The sequence below is a fragment of the Sphaerodactylus townsendi genome, linkage group LG08 (genome assembly GCF_021028975.2).
Source record: "Sphaerodactylus townsendi isolate TG3544 linkage group LG08, MPM_Stown_v2.3, whole genome shotgun sequence".
NCBI classification, from domain to species: Eukaryota; Metazoa; Chordata; class Lepidosauria; order Squamata; family Sphaerodactylidae; genus Sphaerodactylus; species Sphaerodactylus townsendi.
This window is the reverse complement of record NC_059432.1, coordinates 23729191-23750689: the sequence shown is the minus strand read 5'-3', so window position 1 is coordinate 23750689 and position 21499 is coordinate 23729191. Positions and strand designations below refer to the sequence as shown.

General features: G+C 41.5%; 2 protein-coding genes across 3 annotated transcripts in view; one reads left to right on the top strand and one right to left on the bottom strand.

Annotated features, from left to right (window-relative positions):
* The window catches only part of LRRTM3 (leucine rich repeat transmembrane neuronal 3), a 163722-nt gene extending 156951 nt beyond the window's left edge, over nt 1-6771 (bottom strand). Inside the window, exons 1-2 of one of the 2 annotated variants that reach the window (XM_048504998.1) lie at nt 6246-6771; nt 4365-5896 (exon numbers count right to left, since the gene is read on the bottom strand). In XM_048504998.1, coding sequence (XP_048360955.1) covers nt 4365-5896; nt 6246-6249 — 1536 coding nt within the window. In that variant the 5' untranslated portion in view covers nt 6250-6771. Of the gene's footprint in view, nt 1-4364; nt 6012-6245 lie in introns of those variants that run through there. The other variant, XM_048504997.1, reaches the window with a different exon arrangement.
* CTNNA3 (catenin alpha 3) overlaps nt 1-21499 on the top strand; it is an 892356-nt gene that overhangs the window by 372759 nt on the left and 498098 nt on the right. The gene's annotated exons all lie outside the window — the stretch shown is intronic.

Here is a 21499-nt window from a genome sequence, read left to right as displayed (position 1 = left end):
CCAGAAGGGGATTTTGTACACTCAGTGCCTTATGCCACACTTCTGTCAGGCAGCTGTGAGCTGATACTGGGCATCTTTGCCTCAGATGTTCTGCTCAGGTTGGGATTGGTCCAGGAGGTTATACTGTCACCATCTGTGCAACTGATGGCCAGGGGCAAGCCAATCCCTATAGTGCACTGGTGTCCCCATCATGCCACCAAATTAACCAGACAACCAGCCTGGTGTCCCACAATAGAAGATTTTGGACTGAGAAGTGGAATGTTCTCCTGCTTACTGTCAAAAGCATTGGCTGCGTTCATCATCTCCACATTGACTGATAATACTTTAGACTTTTTGTTTTCCCCTTCAATCTAACCCTCACAAATCTTTCAAAGCAGGTATACTCCCTATTGTTTCCTTTCCCTTGTGAGCTGTGTGCGTCCATCCAGAAAAGATGAATTCCAGAGGTTTGCTTGTTTGTTTTACTTATGGATGAGGCATAAGTATTTTTCTCCCCTTCAGTGTGAGTGTGAAGTAGCCTTGTGAAAACATCTCTGCTCATGTGTATCATGTAGCAAGATCCCATGATGCTAAGTGAAGGGGGAAAATATTTTATGCATGTTCCAGAATGTATTAACTTGCAATTTAGCCTGTTCTCTAGGGCACTTTTAGACACAAATAAATATTGGGTGGGAAAAATAGCTTTGTTGTAACATTTCTATCTCAACAATGATTCACTGGCTTTGATACACTAGGGAATATTATTGTTTTTCATATGGCCAGGTGCAAAGGTCGGCAGCTGACTGTCTATCAGCAGGGTCCACTGATATTTCATCCTCCCATGGTGAGTTAATACCTGTCAAACCACCAATATGGGAGATGGAATAAAATCCCAGGTTAGAAAATTCATGTTGACATTTCCACTCAGCCACAAAGTAATCTTGGGCCTGTAACTTACCCTCAGTGTAACTCAATGTAACTTCAATACCCTCAATGTAACTTACTCACACTGTTGTTGTGAAGGGGAAAAATGTGACCTGGGGAGGGATTAATGTATGCTATTCTATATTCCTTGCATGAAGGATAGGATACAGATGGTTAGGTGGAGAGAAGAAGCATAATGCTGTGGCTCAGCAGTAGAGCATCTACGGTACATTGCAGAAAGTTCCAAATTCAACCCCTAGCTTCTCCACTTAAAAAGGGATGAGGTAGTAGGTGGTGTGAATAGACCTCTGCCTGAAACATTGGAGAATGGCTGCCAGTCAGAGTAGATGGTACTGATCTTAATAGTCTGATGGTCTGACTCAGTATGACAGCCTCTTCATGCCCTCTGTTTCCCTGTGTAATATTAAAAAATAGAAGGAGCTCTGCCCTCCAAATCTGCATGGTCCTAAACATTGAATGACACAGGATAGAAAACCTTGGCTAAGTTTGTTCGTTTCATTTTTGTACAGCGTAAATGAAAAAAAAAAACATGGTTTCATTCTCCTGAGAAGACCCAATAATTTATAATCAGTTTCCACCACCCGGATTCAACTCAGCTTTTTTGAAAGTTCTGTAGATGGAGGTTGTTGGCAGTGGCATGTGTAAATTGTGCCTTCAGCCAGCAGCATCTTTCTCAGATGATTGTGGGGATAATTATACATGCATCTGTATTTACTGCTGAAGATATGTACATATAAATACAGCCTCTTAGGAGTCCTTCAGAGGAAAATGAAGTCAATTGACTTTGGAAATGCCTAAGCATTATTTTTCACATGGTAATTGTGCATTGTTATGATGGCCATTTCCAGTGTAACATAAATAGCTCAGCTACTTGACATCTGGATTCTCATTGGTTTCCTTTTCTGACCCCCCCTCCCCTCCCATCACTAAATTATGAAATGCAACTTTCCAATTGTAAGTTTTTTACAAAAGGAAGCACAAGCTTTGAGTCTATGCTGGCATTTCTTTAAGTGTGACCAGAGATCTGTGACCATGCCAATGTTTGCAGTCACTCTGACAACGTTTTCAACCCCATTTGTCACTGTAATAGAGTGAAAATTCAGAGTTACTGGAAAAAATGTACCCATTGTTTTCACAACAAAACCAGGCTCTGGTTTGCCTACCATCAGTGCATGTGCTTCCAATGCAAATTTAGTAGCTATGAATCAAAAATAAGCAAAAAAATTTCTGTGTTAATTTTTGGTGATGTTAACTCTCCACATTTTGTGTGGACTTGGCATTTTCCACTGATGCAGAGATGCTTTTTAATGTTGTAGCATGCCAGAGTCCTCAGCATACATACTAAATCTCAGCAAACGTATTAATTATCTCCTACAATGTTAGCCCTCTGATGGAGTAGATATTTTCGCTTCTGTGGCCATATGATGTGAATTTCAAGAAAGATGTTGGCTTTAAAAAACCCAAAAACTATGCCTCCCACCTAAAGTTTACCATATCCTGAACTGTTGATCATCTTGAAATCTTTGGCTGTTGGGTTTTGACAGATGCATGACACAAGTTTTCATACTGATAACCTTTTGAAGCTGCCTCTTGCTTGCTTCCTGCTTGCATTCTCCCTAAAATCAGAATGCAGGCTTATTTACTTGAAATAACTTCCAGCTCCATTACTGCTGTTCGAATGATGCATTTCTCACCTTTGGGTCAGCTCAAGGTGAGTTCCTTTCATTATTTTTTTCCACAAATCAAAAGAATCCAGAACATGCATACCCCCCCCCCCCCCCCCACTGCCCCTTTAGACTGCTGCAGTGAAACTGCTTCAGAGAACATTCCCTCCCAAGTGGTCAGAAATAGGCATTGTACTAAAGCCAAATCAAGTTATGCAATTCGGGTGGTGAAATTATTTGCCAGCTTTTTATGAATACGCTCCCGAATTATCTCAATATGGAAGGAAGAGGACTATTTTTTTATAAGAAAGGCGGCGTGGATTGTAATTTAGTATAAAATATTACAGGGCGTTTCCAGTTTATTATATTTTATCATGACATTTGAGGGGGGTGGCTTTGAATTACAAGTACTCAACATGGTTTCCCCCAATAAGACTCAAACTTTGCCTTCACATTGACAAGAAATATATAACTGAATCATAAAAACATCACTCAGCGAGGTTATCAAAAGAGAGAACTGATTGACTCCCCCCCCCCACATCAATCAATTGACTTTTCCTAAAGGAGAATCCTTCTGATGTGCTTCCTTTGAATGGGCAAGCAGCCAGTTCTCACTGCAAGCTTTTCCTACTTGCTGTGCTGTATTCAAAATGCAGTTCCCTAAGCTTTATAAATACTCCAAAGTAGCAAAATCGAAAACTGAAACACCACCCAGCAACACAGTAGCATTTTTTTTTGAGAGAGAGAGAGGAAAAAATGACAGGTTTAATGGCTTGATCGTCAATCACATTAATGTCTGACGCGGCTGAACGCAGAATTTCTAATGAGCATCCAGGCAAATGCGTACAGGAAGTAGGTTTGCCTTTTGTAAACTGTACATTTCAGCTACCCTAATTGCATCAATAAGGAATTTGGGTTCCTCGTTTAATGAATGCCTTTTGACTACTTTCTGAAAGGCAACTGGCTGTGAGAAGGGGGAAAACACTGGCATCTTTTGTTTGGAACCACATGAACAGGTTTCAATTAGGTCGTATCAGCTCTACAACACTATTGTGGTGTTAACACAGTGCAGTGAATCCCATTCTGTCCCACCCTCCTTTTCTATTCCTTATTCAAGCAACGATTCCCTCCCACCCCCTCATTAGACAAACGATTCCCACCCCCACCCCCCAGAAGTTCAGGATGTGGCTTTAAAACCACTGGCTCGCACTGAAAAGAAATCAGCCATCATTTCAGGCTCGTTCCTGCACCATCTAGAAATCAAAGTCAGTCTTGGAATGCATACGGCACTACAGAACCAGGCAGATTTATCATGTCCACAAGCCACAGTGAATTTCAGCAAACTTGCTGCTTAAGAACTGTCACAACCACTCTTTGTTTCTGTAAAAGCAATACTTAATGTAAACCAACAGTCGGCATTACAGAAATCAACATTGCAGATAAATTTCACTGGCAGTAAAGCTAGTTTTCTTTTTAAAAGGAACCAACCAACCAACCAAGAGAATACATTCAGTAAGCAGGCTGTTCAACAGGTTGCTGAACCTCACCTTATATTGACAAATGTTTTTTCCAGTTTCAGTGGATTAATGGGGAAAGTTTTTTTTTAAAAAGGCCAATGTTATGAATGTGGGTGGCAAAAGGGATCAGAGAATGCTGCGTCAGAACAGTGAAAGATAAATGCTCCCTTTTTTGTCACTCAAGTTCAACATGATGCCATGAATACCCTGCTTTTTAAAAGCTCTTTTATATATATAAAAAAATCACAATGCCTCATACCTCACATTCCCTGGAGCCTGATTTGCTATATGTGCAGGGTCCTGTTCCATTCAACAGCATTTCGCTGGTCTCGGCGTTGGTTGGCTTATAATCGACATAAAATTCCTGTGTGGTTGGAGTCATCTGCTTCAGGGACTGCCGCTTCTTTTTCCTGTGCCTTCGCATGAGAGAGCGCTGCTGCAGCTGCTTCATGCTGGCAGGGTAACGCTTCCACGAGACATAGATCACCAACAGGATCACCAGCACTGACAAGAAAAGGGCCACGCTTCCTGCAATGATTTTATGGAAGGAGATATGTTCCGTGTCGTGCTCGGGCTCGGCACTGGCTTTGGTGGCCCCAACAGTGGGGGGCAGAGGGGGCTGGCTGTCATGCTTAGGCCTAATCACTTTGGGTTTAAAGGTTGGCTTGGGGAGCGCCCGTGGCAGTTCAAACCTCTCCGTCGTACTTCTGCCACAGATGCTGTAGTTTTTGACTGCGTCAATAACATTCACCCCTTGCAGCTCTTTGGGGCTGGCACAGATAATTGTATTTTCCCTTAGCCCCTTAAAACTTTTGAGCCAGTTTACTAGGGAGCAAATGTTTCTGCTGCATTCCCATATATTCCCAGCGAGGCTGATATCGTTGAGAGATATCCAAGAATCCAAAATCTCTTGCCCGATAAATGTGAGCTTATTGGAATCCAGGTTGAGGCGCTGTAAATTGGGCACACACTGGAAAACGCTAGGTCCACTGAAAGCTTCTATTTCATTGCCAGATAAATCAAGCCTTTGTAATGAGCTCCAAGTCCAGGACATCGTTTGCCCTATAACGCTGATTTTATTCCACTGTAAATAAAGGTTCTGAAGGCTGATGAGCCTTGGAAAAAGTGCCAAGTTAAGCTTAGAAAATTGATTGTGCTCCAGGTGAAGTTCCTTTAGCCTGATCATGCCTGCAAATACGTTCCTTGCTAAGCTTCGGATCCTGTTGTAGCCCAGGTCCAGGAGTTCAAGGTTCCTACAGTCCTGAAAAATCCGCACGGGGATTGTTCTCAGGGAATTAGACCGCAAATGTAAACTCAGCAGCTTCCTTAAGCCCCTGAACTGTTCTGATCCCAGGGACTGCAGCTGATTGTAGGAGAGGTCCAAGTTCCGGAGGTTTGTTACAGGTCTGAATGTGTTATTAAGGAAATAGGCAATTCGGTTGGAACTCAGAATTAACTCTTTGAGCCTGCGTATTCCATTGAAAGCATTTTCATCAATGGTGCTGATGTGGTTATGGTCTAGATACAGCCAGGTGAGTTGATTAAGACCTTTAAACTGATTGTATTTTAGTTTCTGGAGGCTGTTATATCGCAGGGACAAACCTAAGCAACCAGCTGATATACTTGAGGGTATCTCCTGTAATTTCTGGGATTCGCAATAGACCATTTTGCCTTCACACCTACAGCCTTTAGGGCATCCTCGTTCAGCAGATGAAAGCATTGTCAGTAATACAGTAGGGACTATTACCAGGGCTACAGCTGATCCTCTCAGTAGCCTAAATACATTGAAACCTGGAAATAAAAACAACTTAGAAAAGTTATCCCCCCCAAGAAACAATCCAGATTTCTTTTCAATCATGCTTGAAACTGCAGCTTAAATGAACCAACGGGAAACCCCCCCTCCCCCCAAGTACAATGAACACTTTACAACCTGTTTTATTCTCCCCCCCCCCTCATTTTTAATAAAGGGTAAACAAATTTCTCCCACACATGTAAGAGCTCAGCATATTCACAGACAATCACTGGGTAATTTAATTTGAGCCATTGCTGGTATAGAAACAAATCTATAGGGTAACTGATATAGAGTTGGTGCAGAGGCTGCTGTAGGGCAACAGTGAATAAATGAAAATGGAAAACATACCCATCCTTTGTGTTGTTCAAAGGTCGTCCTTAGGTCTTTTGCTTTTTGCTTAGGGTGCCACAAGCATGACAGCCCCTGTCAGCTGCTCTGTGGTGAGTCAGGGCTTGCTGACACCCAGGAAGAAAAATTGGACCCCTTGGGAGATGGACCAATTTCGGAACATTATTCTTTGCCAGCCATGCAGAATCCTCCCGGAATAAATAAATCCCAACACAGCATTTGCGGCAGAATGTCAAGTTTTCCCTAGGTGATAGGATCTTCATGGATGGTGCCTTTTTGCATCTTTACATTGAGAAAAAAAACCTGGCTTCTTTACAATCTCTCCCGGCAAAGCATGATGAATGTTGCCCCCCCAAGCAATGCTCAGATCTCTGGACTCATCTATCTGTATTCCATTGGGCAGCAGTTCTCATCGCGAGCACCTCAGTCTGGCTAGGGAAGCTGCGTTGGAGCACAGGAGCCGGGATGACCCTGTACAATGAACAAGCACTGTTCACTTCTGCGTACTGTCATTCTGAAAGCTCCTCCGACTGACTGTTGCTTTGGTTTCAGTGAATGCAGTCTTATGTAAAGCTGCCCCCAGTGGTGAAGAATATTATGGGCACGGGCAGAAATGCCTTTTTTAAAAAAAATCTTGCAAATGAGTAAGCTCTGTGTTGGGAAATGAGTGATTGTTCTGGGTGACTGAATAGGAACTGACTGGTCAGCCTCGATGTACACTGGTGGAATGGTTAGAAATTTCCCCAGTCGTTTAACCTCCTCCCCCCCTCCTTCTTTTGGAGTAATGTGACAAAGCCTTTTAAGCGCTTAGATTCTACCGCTCAACAGCTGCTGGTGGGATGTTAACCTAATATAAAGTCTAAATGTCACATTGCTTTTCATTGAGGCATTTTTTTGGGAAAAAAATATCAGCTCACATGTATACAAAACCATGCACACAGGCTGTCACGTAAACAATGGGTGTCGTTCAGCACCACTGGTGTTACACTGACATGCAAAATACTCTAATCCTTGTTATTACAGCTAGTAAGAAGTTGAACTGTGAACAATCAGAAAAGAGAAGTTGAGAATTTTGATCATGATTCATGCAGGTTTCTTTCGCATAAGGCTTTTGCTGTGGATTCAAGGCTAAGCTGGAGTTGGATTGGGTTTGTTTAGCATCTAAATTATATCCTCTGATTGTGCCCTTTGTATTTTTTTCCTTCACTTTTCTGTCACTGTTCCTAAACCTTCAAAGGAGCAGCAGTGGTGTAGTGGTTAAGAGCAGGTGCATTCTAATCTGGAGGAACCAGGTTTGATTCCCCGCTCTGCCGCCTGAGCTGTGGAGGCTTATCTGGGGAATTCAGATTAGCCTGTGCACTCCCACACACGCCAGCTGGGTGACCTTGGGCTAGTCACAGCTCTTCGGAGCTCCCTCAGCCCCACCCACATCACAGGGTGTTTGTTGTGAGGGGGGAAGGGAAAGGAGATTGTAAGCCCCTTTGAGTCTCCTACAGGGGAGAAAGGGGGGATATGAATCCAAACTCTTCTTCTTCTTTGGTGGGCTCTTTTAACAAAGATCAGAATCAAACCACTTTCTTTTTGAAGGTTCCATCCACATCAATACCAATTTTCTTACCTCAGTCCCTCTCATCTGCTGTCTCCCCTGTGCCACCAGAGGGTTTTTTCGGACTTTTTTTTTAAATGGTCCCTGGCACATTGTAACATTAAACCACAATGATATGTCAGTTCCCAATTTTAAGGTAGTATGTCAGTAACCTAAAGATGATGGCATATTCCTGTAGTTCAAAGTAAGTAATGGTGTATTGCAGCAGCTTAACGCAGTAGTGACATGTCAATTACTGTTTTGGGGAGAAAGCCTAAAATGACATTCATGGGTTTGGGGGGAGCGACATTGGGGGCGGGGGCTGAGGCAAAGGAAATATGGGGAAGACTACTGGTAGGATTCATCACAGGGAAGCAGAAAAATCACTGTTGTGTAGATACAGTCACAGTTCAGTTAATTCTGTATGTCAGCTAGTGTGCCGCCTTGCGTTCCCTGTATTTGTACTGTGGTCAGTGCAGTAATGCAGTATAAACTGTCCTCACTATCTGTGACCCACTTCTTCCAGTTCCTTTACCTTGGTAGCAATAATTGCTGATATAATTGTGGGGATGCTACAGTAGAACTTACGTTGGTGTAGCTGATTCTCTAACCAAATGGGAAAGAGGGGTCTCACACTTCCACAGTCCCTTCATGTGATTTACGGGTTTCAAGTGGAAAACCTTGGGGGAAGGGAACTGAGTCACTGGGCTTCCCTATACCATTAGAGTGGCCATGGTTGGTTGCAGGATGCTAGAGTAGATGACTGGGGGTCAGATGCATCAGGGCATCTCATGTTCTGTGTTGATAACACAATATCGGGTAGATGTCATGTTTTGCTTCCCCATTTTCAGCTGCATTTTCTTCACTGATAGTTCTCATGTACATATGGAAAGGGAGGGAAGGCAGCATAGAATGGCCTGACCTTGTCAGATCTCAGAAGATAAGCTGGGTCAGTACTTGGAAGAGAGACCATTAAGGAAGATTCAGTGGAGGAAGGCAATGATCAACCACCTCTGCTTCTCACTTGCCTCGAAAGACCCTTTCTGGGGTTGTCATAAGTCAGCTGTAACCTGACGACACTTTACGCACTCATGCATATATTGGAAAGTGAAAATGAAGGGGTATACGTTTTTGTGACCCTCCTCTGAAATTTGTACAGAGATTGACTTTTCACTGTAGCTACTTGCTTTCTTCAGCATTTCTTAGATGACTAAGACATGTGGTATCTCCAGCATGCAGTGAAACAGCAGAAAAGGCTCAGGTGGCAGGTGACATGAAAGTTGTCTACCTGAGATTGTGGATAACCCTCGCCAGAGTAGGCAATACTGACATTGTAGACTAATGAGCTGACACAATACGATGTTGTTTCATGGACTCAAATGAGAGTGAGGTGCAGAAGGATGAGTTAGTCGCTACAGGGTCTGTTCCTACTTGATCACAGGACTTGATGAGTGGAATGTACAGACTGACTCGATTGTGGAGCGTTCTGTGTGGAGGCAGTACAGAAGACCTTTCAGGGATGCTTACTCTGCAGTCACTTATTCGCTCATGTAAGCTACCATGTAGTAAGTAGTAGCAATATTTATTTGTATTTTGTCATAGGCCATTATAAAGTAAAATAAATCAAATATCAAACATTATAGTACAAATACAAACTTAAATTAAAGTATGAATAAAACACTTATTCTCCCAACTATTTGCTGTCTCTGAATGCTCTTAACTTCTCTGGTGCCAGGGCAATCAGTGAGATATATACATGTCATGCGGATGTGTATCTTATAAAATAAATACTAATTTATCAGATTCAGAGGAAATTTTTAAACCATTCAAAAATCCTGCAAGAAGTCTGGCCCTAGTTTCTGCATACAGGGAGCAGGTTAAAATATAATGAGGTAAATCATCAAGAACTGGGTCTCCATAAATACAAAACCACTGGTCTGTTGGAATTTGACTGTATTGTCCGACCAATACCATTGTTAGCTTTGTTTAGAAAAGTAACGGAGTGAAAGCCATTCTTTTTCTTTTTAAATCTCTTTTAATTATTTTATCGTTTAGGAATACATATTAATTGGCAGACAATCTGACTTCAAGTGATTCCAGTAATAGCAGAATAGGACCTGCCACATGAATTATAAACAATGTACGTAACATTTACAAGTGATAGTTACATTTTTAAAAAGTGTGTGAAGAAGAAGCTTGGTTGAACGTCCAGTAGCAGTTTAGGGAGTCTTCTATGCATTCTCTGCACAGTTTGTCTTTTAGTGTCCATTCTTTGAGATTCCAGGTCCTCGGTTTATGTTTGATTCACAAGGTCCAGATTAACGGGTTGTGATTGGAGAGTATTCTTGGTCAAATTTGAATATCATCAGTCCTCATTATTAGGGTGTCCGAAGCCCAAATCATGTCAATTCGAGAATGAGATAAGTGCCGAGCTGAAAAGAATGTGTGTTCTTTAGAAGTCCAATTTTTGTTTCTCCAGACATCCTTCAGTTTCAGTAATGTAGTCATGGTGTTGAATGATTTTGGTAATGCAGTGTTCACCTTGTTTTTGCATCCCTTTTTAGTTTTGGATAGGGTTTGTTTGTCTAGATTGGAGTCGATGACTCCATTGAAGTCGCCTAACAGAATGAAGGAGTTGTAATGAAGATCTAAAATTTTATCCATTGTGTTCTGGAAAAAGTGACTCCTGTTGGTTTTGTGAGAGCCATTCTGAGGTTCCATACTGTTATATTAACTAAATAGGAAATTCTGAAGTGATACTTTTTGACTAATTTAAACCATGGTGCAAATTTAGCTAGTTGAATTATAAATTTATCTATCAAGGCATTTGAATGATAGTATTCGAATTATAGATCTCAGTTGAAAACTATCAGCTGAAATACCTAAAAGATCATCTGGGATGGAATAATGAGAGAGCATTTTATTTACACAATCCAAGTGGGTATTATCTTTGCTTATCAGTAGCTTGAAAAATTGTTCATTAGGCAAGCTTGTGTTAACAGACCTGTTTTTCTTCCAAAGCTTTAATATACCCTAGTGTACTTGGTTTAGGGAACACCAAGTCCTGCCTTTATCAGGATGAAAGGAGTTCCCTTTGGAAAAGCTAGAATTCTCCTATGGAACAGGTTTTAAACTGATTCTAAGCTAGAGAGCATACTATCATTCCACCTCCACACTCCAGCACCATATCAAAGAGAGGGAACTACCTTACTTTTAAATAATTTTAGAACCATGTCTATAAGAAAACCCCATGATGTATTGTAGAACCTCAGGATGGCACCCATAGTCCTTTGAGCAGAATATGTGAAAGCCAATTGATGCAGAGTTTGGCAATGATTAGTGGTTCTAAGTCCCTTTCTAAAGCCTGCTTGGTTAGGGTATATAATTTGGTTTGGGGTTAATCCTCTAAGGTGTTTGCTATATGGTTTTGCTGCAATATTCAATAGATTTATTGGTCAGTACTAATTATGTGGATCAGATTTGTTCCCTTTCTTGTATGTGGGGATGCCTATATACTTCTTCCAGCTGCAAGGCACCAAATTGGTTTTGTTTATTAGGGTGAAGATTCTTGTTAGCATTGGTGACCACCAGTTCACAAATACTTTAAATGGATCTCAGGGAATTAAATCATCCCCAGGCGATTTTCCAGAAACTATTGAGATTACACCTCTAACTTTTGACTCTGAGACTGGAGGCCAGTCCTGAAGGCCTGAGAAGTTGAGGGTAACACCATTGTTCAAAGTCGAAAAGAAACCATGCAGTGGTGCAGGCAGCAAGTGTTGAACAGGCATGTGTGAACCAGCCTCTTATGGTTCATTTGGCAACCCTCCATTTATCTATGGTTTTACCATTTAAGAGGGAGAGACTACGGGAAAATGCATCTCTGCCAGTCTGAAGTACCCACTTGTGAAACTGAGGCCCTTTCCGCACACACAAAATAATTCATTTTCAAACCACTTTCACAACTGTTTGCAAGTGGATTTTGCCATTCTGCACAGCTTCAAAGAGCACTGAAAGCAGTTTGAAAGTGCATCTCTCTCTCTCTCTCTCTCTCTCTCTCTCTCTCTCTCTCTCTCTCTCTCTCTCTCTCTGGATAGATAGATAGATAGATAGATAGATAGATAGATAGATAGATAGATAGATAGATAGATAGATAGATAGATAGATAGATAGATAGATAGATAGATAGATAGATAGATAGATAGATAGATAGATAGATAGATAGATAGATAGATAGAATCCCACCACCATCGGAACCTGTTATTAAAATTTTTGGATCCCACCACTGGATGGATGGATGGATGGATGGATGGATGGATGGATGGATGGATGGATGGATGGATCGATAGATCGATAGATCGATAGATCGATAGATCGATAGATCGATAGATCAGAGCACTGTGCAAACAGGAATCCACTTGTTTATATTGGAACTCCTGTTACCCAGAGAAGAGACTATACTTGGCTTTTCGACTATACTTGGCACTCCTATATCCATCTTTCCTTTGAGTGGTTCCTTGATAGTGTAGCATGGTCCAGAGTAGTTCATTGCCACAAGGATCCTTACGTTGCTGTGACGAAAAGTAGAGCCTTAATATTCCCCATACTTTTGACATGAAGCTGAGTGATTGGCTTGCTTTGTTTCACAACTTACTCTTATTGCTGCTTCAAGTCCTTAACAGTTTGGCATTTAGAACACATTAATTGAAAGTAAAAGAAATGTTAGCCTTGAAAGCATAGCGGTTGAACAGAGTTTACCTGGAAGGTGGCGCAGATGACTTTGTTTTAGAGTTCTAACTAAGCAAATACATGATTTGTTGTCCCTATACTTGTCAGTTTTGTTGCACAATGCAAGTCAATCTATCCATTATGGCAAAGTGCATTCTAGTCTTCATAGATGATGAAAAACACTTTGTACCTTTTCTACATGGGTGTAAGCATCTCTAGGCACTATTTCATTTTTTCCCCTTTGTTTAACCTTTTCTATATCCTGTTCCACATAAAGACCTAAGTAAAATTGTACCTTCATCTACCATTTCCTCCTGCTCCCCCCACGTGCTCCATGCCCACACTCATCACAGCCTCATCTGGGCTAGATGACGTGTGGGGGGCATGGACCATGTGAGGGGAGCAGGAGGAAATGGTGGATGAAGGTACAATTTTACTTAGGTCTTTATGTGGAACAGGATATAGAAAAAGTTAAACAAAGGGGAAAGAATAAAACAGTGCCTAGAGATGTAATTGATGACATGACATTCAAAATACTATAACAGTGTAGAAATCGAAGAAGAAACAGAAGAAGAGTTGGTTTTTAAACCCTGCGTTCCTCTACCATTAAGGAGTCTCAAAGCAGCTTACAATTGCCTTCCCTTCCCCTTCCTGCAATAGACATGCTGTGAGTTAGGTGTGGATGACCTGCAGAAGCTATAGTATTTCTTGCATGCCAGCTCCACAGAAAACAGCAGAAGCAGTTCTTGTATATATTTTACAATGATATGTATAGCAACCATTCTAGTCAATGGAGTCTTTTGTTTTCTATTTTTCTGTAGATTAAAATCCTTTGGATTTTTGCTTGAAAACCTGTCTAATGGAGAATTTGGAGACTCCTTTTTGCTCTGAATATCTGAAGAGTTTTGAAGAAAGATGGGGGGAGGAGGAAATTTCAGTAATGAAGTTTGATTGCCCAGGGAAGTTGAATTCAATTTGCATGATCTCTCTGAAGTATCTGAATGTTTTCCCTTGAGTATTTAACCACAAGTGACCAGAAAAAGGAAGGTGTTTTGGCACTGACAAGCGCTCCTGTTTTGTCTTTTCTTCAGTCTTTTTCTAGTGCTTCCAGTTCCAGCACTTTGCTGTATCTGTCTTTCAAGGAAACTCTGACTTTTCTTTTCTTTCACATTTTTTTGCCTGTGGAATTCATACATTCATACAGTCTATCTTCCTTCTTTTATAATTTGCTTCTGCAGCTATTTTGCAGGGCAGATGTTACATTATTGATACAGCCCAGAGAAACTTGATTTCTCAAGTGAAACCCTTGAAGTTGTCATAGAGGCACCAGTGTAGATTGAGGCAAGGATTCACATAAGGCATCGCCCCACTAGCTCCTACTACAAGATGTTGGGATATGAAGGACGGAATGAAGGAGACAAAAGCCCCCAAGAAACACTAACTGCTATATAGAAATGGTAGGGAGATGTTAACAGTAATGGAACAGGCCTAAAATAAAAAAAAATTATCTCCTGCAAAACTAGATCCCCCCGCCCCCGTTCCATTTCTCTTTCCTGTCTTTAATGCTTATGATCTTCAGAGGTGAACAATCCCTATGCCCATTTAAACTGCATCATCACCCCCACCCCCACCCCCACCCCACCCCACCCCCACCCCACCCTCACCCTCACCATCATCATCATCATCATCATCATCATCATCATCATCATCATCATCATCATCATCATCATCATCATCATCATCATCATCATCATCAGAAAAGTTAGCTAAATGTTTGGATACTGAAATCTAGTGACTGGAGCTGTGAATAGGCAAGATAACTATTTCTACAAACTTGAAAGGGGCCCCAGGTTTGCAGAAAAATGTGAAATCTTAAAAAAATTGGGAGATTTAAAAAAATTCCAGATTAGTCTTAACAAACCTCTTGGGGTGGCATAGGTCCACTGCGACCCATTGAGGCTTCTTGGTGGTGGGGAAACTTTTGCACTTTGTGAGCTTGCCCACGCCACCGGAAAGCCTCTATGGGAGCGGCAGCCAGTTGCGGCTGCGGTGCCACAGCCAGATGCCTGGCTCTTGGATGGGGATAACACAGTAGACAATCAACCACCAAAAGATACGGTACAAAACTTGCAAATAAGACCAAAGCCACCATAACTATGCTGCTATAAATATCAACTATATACATGAAGTGTCAAGTGCTTTCATAATGCCAAAGTTCTCTTAGTGAATAAAGTGCAAAGCAATAACATAATGCATCAAAACTCATCTGCAACAAATACAAGGGTCCTTTCTGTAAATTCCTCTTGTGGCTAATCTGTGCCGTTCAGTTCAGTACATAAACGTAATGAGCATTCAAGCCGCTTCCATGGTACAGCTTTGTAAATGCGAGTACATCTATTAGGAATCAGTCCTAATCAGTACCCGCATTTACAAAGGCATACCACGGACGCGATTTGAATGCTAATTAAATTTATGTACTGATTTGGACAGCGCAGATTGGCCACAAGCGTAAGTTACAGAAAAGACTCGTGTTTGTTGTAGATGAGTCTTGCATGGGGAATCTGCACGTTTAGAGGCAGTAATACCAGTGCCAGGAGACAACATTGGGAATGCCTTGGCTTCTATGCTCTGTTGTTGGCCCTCAAGAGGAACTGGTTGGCCATTGTGTGAGCCAGGATGCTGGACCAGATGAACCACTGGTTGGATCCAAGAGGGCTCCTCTTATGTTCTTATCTACTATTAGTTGAAGAAAATACTCTTTAGAGAGAATGAAAGCTTTGTTAATCCCAGTTTATAATGTCATGTGAAAAATTTATATTTAAGTCTTTTTGATGAGTATTCTGTTGTTGCCGCATATTTTTTCCTATGGTTGGCCTTATCAATTTCTTAGCGGCATTATTTTCCAGAACTATGAAAAAAGAATAATTCATTAGATGGTTATTCCTATTTAAATTGATTGCTTTCCCTTGAGCTAGGTATTGCTTTTCTCTTAGCAATGATGTAGAAAGTTCCAGGAGAGAGGGCCCATCTACTATTAGCTCTGATTTTCTTCATTTGACTTTAATATATTATGTTTACAGCTGATGGGATCTGTCAGTTTTGACATTTCTGAATTCTGTAAAAACATATATTTCAACAAGAAAGCATTTACTGCAAGTGAAGCCTGTGTTGTACCATTCACACCCATCTGCAGAGGTTTGGAAGCAGACCAACTTTACTGCCCACCATGGTTGAAGGCCGTGTAGTTGTGATGCAAGTATAAATCTGGAAAACACATTGGCTCAGCTATTTGCATAGGTCTTTACCGCTAATGGTCACCCAGCTGGAGGGAGAGCTGCCATTCCAGGGGGTAGGACTGGAAAGAACTTTGCAGTAAACATGTTTGGCAGGCAAATATACTGTTTTCAACAACCACAATCCCCTAAGAGCTGAAGCTTAGTTCAACTCATCTTGCTTTACAGTTCTGCATCTAACTTGACTATTGTGCTAAACAGTGTAGTTGTATCCCTTGTGACAGCTTTCCCACCTCCATGGTATGTGCCAGCTACTTTCCCCCATGATCATGGATGTTTGAGACAGAAAATTACATCTTGCATTGGGTGGGCAAGGGGCTGTGTGCAAGTGTGCATGTGTGAACCGCTGCAGATCCAGATAGGTCTATAATGCCAATAAAGGCTTCTGTCTGTCTGTCAGATAGATCTAGATAAGTTGGCAGATAAATGCCAAGCATAGCTACTGTTTTTATTTATATTATTTTATTTTTCATTTGTAAATTATGGCAGGGCATGGTAAGGCAGCAGCAGTAGGTGAGGGATTAATGTGCACTGTGCATGCACAGAAAGTGACCCAGGGAAGAGGCTTGAGCTGTTCATGAGCAGCCTGAACTGCTTATTGTACAATTGGTTCCTTACTAGGATGGCAAGCAAAATGTGAGCTGGGCCAGTGATGTTCAGGCATCCCTATTCAAGTGGAAGAGACATGTGTGGTTGACCTAATCCCGTCTGGATTCATACACACACACAGTATGTGAGAACACACCAAAGGCAGACAGTTCTTAAACTGCCATGCCCATTGTTTGTGTGCTTTTCTGTCTGAATATTGAATTGTTAAAATTGTGTTTTTCCCTTTTAACTTGTAGCACTCTAGATCATAGTCAATATTTTCAGACATTTGCTGCTATTAAACAAAAACAGGCATTCATGTGTAAGTAGTTGGGGCACTGTTTGCCTATCATCTCACTTGCTTTTGGGAAATATTTTATATGTCACTTTAATTTCTTCTGTATGCAGACCATAACATATATCACATACGAATGTAACAACCTGAACAAATCAAAGTGCTTACTTGTTTATGAGAGGCTTATTTTCGAGCTGTGAGGTCATCGTTTTTGCTGTGTTCCCCAGATGGGCAGCAGAACAGTTCTACAGTATTTGGTACTATTTCAAGGAAATTGACATAACTCTTGAGTAGATTTGCAAGTGAAAGAGGAAAACATGAATATAGTTAAGAAGCATATAATTATATTCACTCATTCTATGGATAAAATCAAGATGGTCTATTCATATTGCTTACAGTTGCATGCTTAGCCAACTCACTTTCCTGAGTTCCCGTCTGCGAGATACAGTGGAGGGGAATGAGGGAAAAAAAATCCCTGCTGAAAATGTTTGTTTTAAAACATCTTTCCAGTGTGAATTTTCCTTCATTTGTGTACTTGTTCATCCGTCAAATCATCTTCGATCAGCCCAGCGACTGTTAAGCGGCCAGATTGTCTAATTGCAATGGCTGATATTCTTGGGGAAATTACAGGAACTTTAATTGTTCAGGCAGCCTTGGTGAGTTAATTGGCTTGTCAGCCCCTTTTATTTAGCCTTAGCTGCTCTTGATTTATGCCCAGGAAGAACATAAAAAGGATCTCCTGGTGTAAAAAATAGGAATGCAGATTGCGGCAGTGTTTTCCTTTACAGCGGTCATCCTCCATCTTTCCCTGCCATCAGAAAGATACAGATGCACTCTGAAGAGTCTATTTTGTCATTTAAGTGATTGGTTACATCGGCTTTCTTTGAAGGTCATGTCTGTCAAGTGATCTGTTAGTTGTGTTTCAGATATTTAACTTTATGCACATAGATCAAAATATAGCCTATCACATTGATTTCCTGTCTGGTAAGATTTTGGTCTTTTTCTTAAAGGCACTTGGGTAGCCCTTTTCATTTTGGGGCTCCAACCGCATGTGCTGGGAGCTTGACAATGTGCATGGTTCCCATTTTATGTAAGTGGGACAATGTGTGTATCTTCCACTTGCACGCAGGTTTGATCTGTACGAATGTCCTTCTTCAAAAATCTCTTGTTCTGTTCACATGTACCAAAGCTCTAGGCCCATTCACACAAAACAGTTGCAGGACGCTCCTGTTGCAGGTATTTGGAGTGCCAAAGTGGAATGTGTGGAAAAGGCTGTTGGTCTAAAACAGCAAGTCTTGTTGCGACTGCATGCAGTCCGCTGTGTTCTATGGGTTTATGATTTTACAGTCGTTACTCCTTAGTTTTATATCTAGTTTGTCCGTCATTTCATCCATCACTTTCTTTGCTGAGTGATGGATCAAGGGGGCATGGGGTGAGATTGGACTGTACTGCCTCAAAATATACAGCTTTAAAGTAGGAAAACTTGATTGTCCTTTATCATGCTGTCAGCAGCTCAAAATACACTTTAGTATCTGTAGGGTGTGAAAAAGCAGGCTGTGCACTGCATAGAGCTTTAGTGTTCATGCACCTCCATTTTTTAAAAAAATTATTTATTTAATTTAATATACTACCCCATCCCCGAAGGGCTCTGGGTGGTGTACAACATAAAACCACATAAAATCATTGTAATCAAACTTCCATAATTATAATAAAAACAGCAGTTGTTGTATCCTAAGATGGCATCCCACCTAAACATAATCCTCCTAGAAGGAGGAGGGAGAGGTAATGGGTCCTGATGGTGGGTCCCGCTGATGGGTCCCGCTGATCTCCTCCCCCACCACACACAAACTTCATCATAAATTGGGGGGGGGGTCCATTTACATACATGTATAGTAGTTAAAGAGATCTCTTCCCCACCACACACAAACACAAGATATGCAAACACTATAAAAAGGACCAACTCCAGAAATTTTTGTCAAGCAACAGAATAGAATGCCGCGTGTATGTTTCCCCTACCTTTTTACCTCAAAAAGCTTTAAGAGTATCATTTTTCCCCACTAAGCAGACTTTCCCTAAGCAAACTGAGTTCTAAATCAAATCAATCCTGAACTGACCTTGAAGCTAAAATGAGGCTATTGTGCTTTGGTCACAGAAGGAAAAGATAAAGCTCACTGACAGAGACATTAACGCTGGGAAAAGCTGATGGCAGCAGGAAAAGAGGAAGGCCCAACGTGAGAGGGATTGACCCAATCAAGGAAGCAACAGCCCTTGGGACAGAACATGAGCCACACTGTTAATGATAGGCCGCTTTGGAGGTCATTGATTCATAGGGTCACCATAAGTCAGAAGTGACTTGTTAGCATTTAACACACGCAATAACAAACTTCATCATAAATTGGGGGGTCCATTTTAGGAGGGACATCCCAGAATTTCAAATGAAACCCAAAGAGTTTCGGTCAGATCAACAACATTACTCAGAGAGGATAAAGGGTATTCCACATCCACAATGCAAAACAGAAGTTTGAGGATGAGTGACACGGTGCCATCCTAAGTAGAGTTATACAGTCCGTTGAACAGTGAACTCAGTGGGGTGTAGCTCTGTTTAGAATGGAACTGTCATTTAGCATATATCCAATGGACATCCAAACACTCATCTTTGTTTTAATAGATGTAAGGAGCATCTATGTCATGTAATTCTATTGAAATTCCCCCCAAACAATCTGAGAGCAGTTGAGGAAAAAGGCTGTTCATTAAACATCTTGGAGGTGGCCTAACATACCTATGTTCAAAATTCTCCAACATGCCTAAAGCAGCTTTTGACTGCACTCCTGCAGCTCTCAGGGAATAAGAAATACATACTTCCATGTTTCCCATTTCTCCAAGGGGTAGGAATTTTCAGGGGACAGCCTTTTACATGGTCACCTTGTGAGGTTTATACAACATCTGATTGTTTACCAGGTGACAACAGGACTCTGGAAGACTGGTCCAACACTCTGCTAGGCAGGGACTGTTCATGAATAACAGGAAACCATGTGCTTCCCAGCTTCCCTTGAGCATTCCCACTCCATTAGATGTTTCCACTTCAAGGCAAATCGTAGTTTGCTGGCTGAGGTGTAACAATCTGTGCCAATGAGAAATTAATATAGAACTGAAGAATATGGGAGGAAAGAGCATGTTGCACCAAACTGCTGTGGCATTGTGTCTTTATAAAACCAGTACGTAAAGCCTCACTTCCTCCTGTGAGCTGATGGGATATTTCTGGATCTGTCTGCCGGTTGTAAGGAATTGAAATGTCATGACTGAGTAGGGATTTGACCCTTTCACCATTCCATCAGATGGGCTATAGCTAGCTAAATCAAAGTACAGATAAAAGGGCATCAACACACTTGAGAACTTGGACCAAATTGCACACTGGGGCTGAATCTGGATGCCTTGTAATGTTGGTATTGGGAAAAGGAAAGTCAAGTGGCAGCCATTTATGACCACCTCTGTAGGATTCTCATGGCAAGAGACTTCAGAGATTGTTTGCCATTGCCTGCCTCTGCATAGCAATCCTGAACGACCTTGGTGATCTCCCATCCAAGTACTAACCAGGGCTGACCCTGCTTAACTTCTGAGATCTGACAAGGCCAGGCTAGCCTGGACCATCCAGGTTAGGTAAGGTGACCGGATGGCCACCTTTGTGAACCGGGACGGGAAACGGCAAGTCCCAGAAGGCCGTGCTCCTGAGGCCGCATGCGCAGGAGGCTGCCACACTGCCTTGCACCCCAGAAGGCAGAGAGGCAACCTCCCAAAAATCGGGAGAATTGAAATAACCCGCGGGACGCGGGACAAATTGTTTGAAGGTGGGACTGTCCCGCCAAAAGCGGGACGTCTGGTCAGCCTGAGGTTAGGGCATGGGGGAATTGAGAGCTCCTCAAATCCAAATTCCCTTTTATAAGACCTCCTCTTCTGTGATGTTTTGTGTCCAAGACTAAGAACATTTTGGGAGACATTTGGAACTCAACAGCAAGTGGGAGGCGGGGAATCTGCACTTTGCTGACAGGAATCTTTTTATTGCTGGAGATTTTTGGAAGGAGCCAAGCTGCTGTTTTTTCTCTCCTCTGCTTCAAAGATGTCCTTCTGCTGATAAAGAAGGGTAATATTACTTTGTATTCAATCTGAAGATTAATCTAGTCTAATCAATTTTAAAGCTTTTCTGAAGTACCCATCAAGCTGTGTGTATATGTATGTGTTCTATGTAAGTGATCTTTACTGTAGCAGGCAGTCTTATCTCTTGCAATTTCCTAAAGTGAATTGTGTCAAAACAACATTGCACAGATAAATAGTCACTTACAAGAACTGAAAGGAAATAAATAATCTCAATGTATTTTTTTTATTTTGTTAGATTCTTGTGGCTCCTACTTAAATGCAGATGTCTGAGGAGTAGATGCAGAGGTGTCCAGAGCATTCTGTCAAATTGTTTGAAACACAATGTATGGGCTCCATCAATGTCAGCCAACATTTGTTTTGAGTGGAATCCTTTCCCATTTTTGATTAAGCCTTCTTGAAAAGTACCTACGGTTCCAACAACCTTGAAAGGATTCAGTGTGTTTTGAAGGCATGTACTGAATCTGGGGGAAAAAAAACTTTTTGAATAAGACATAACTGACAGAAAAGAAAAAAAATGGAATTTGTACAGAGAATGGAAACGTTTGAGCCATTTCAAAATAGCGTTTTGTGCGTAATGCAGTCTGGTTTTTCCTTCCCTGTATGTTTCAATTAC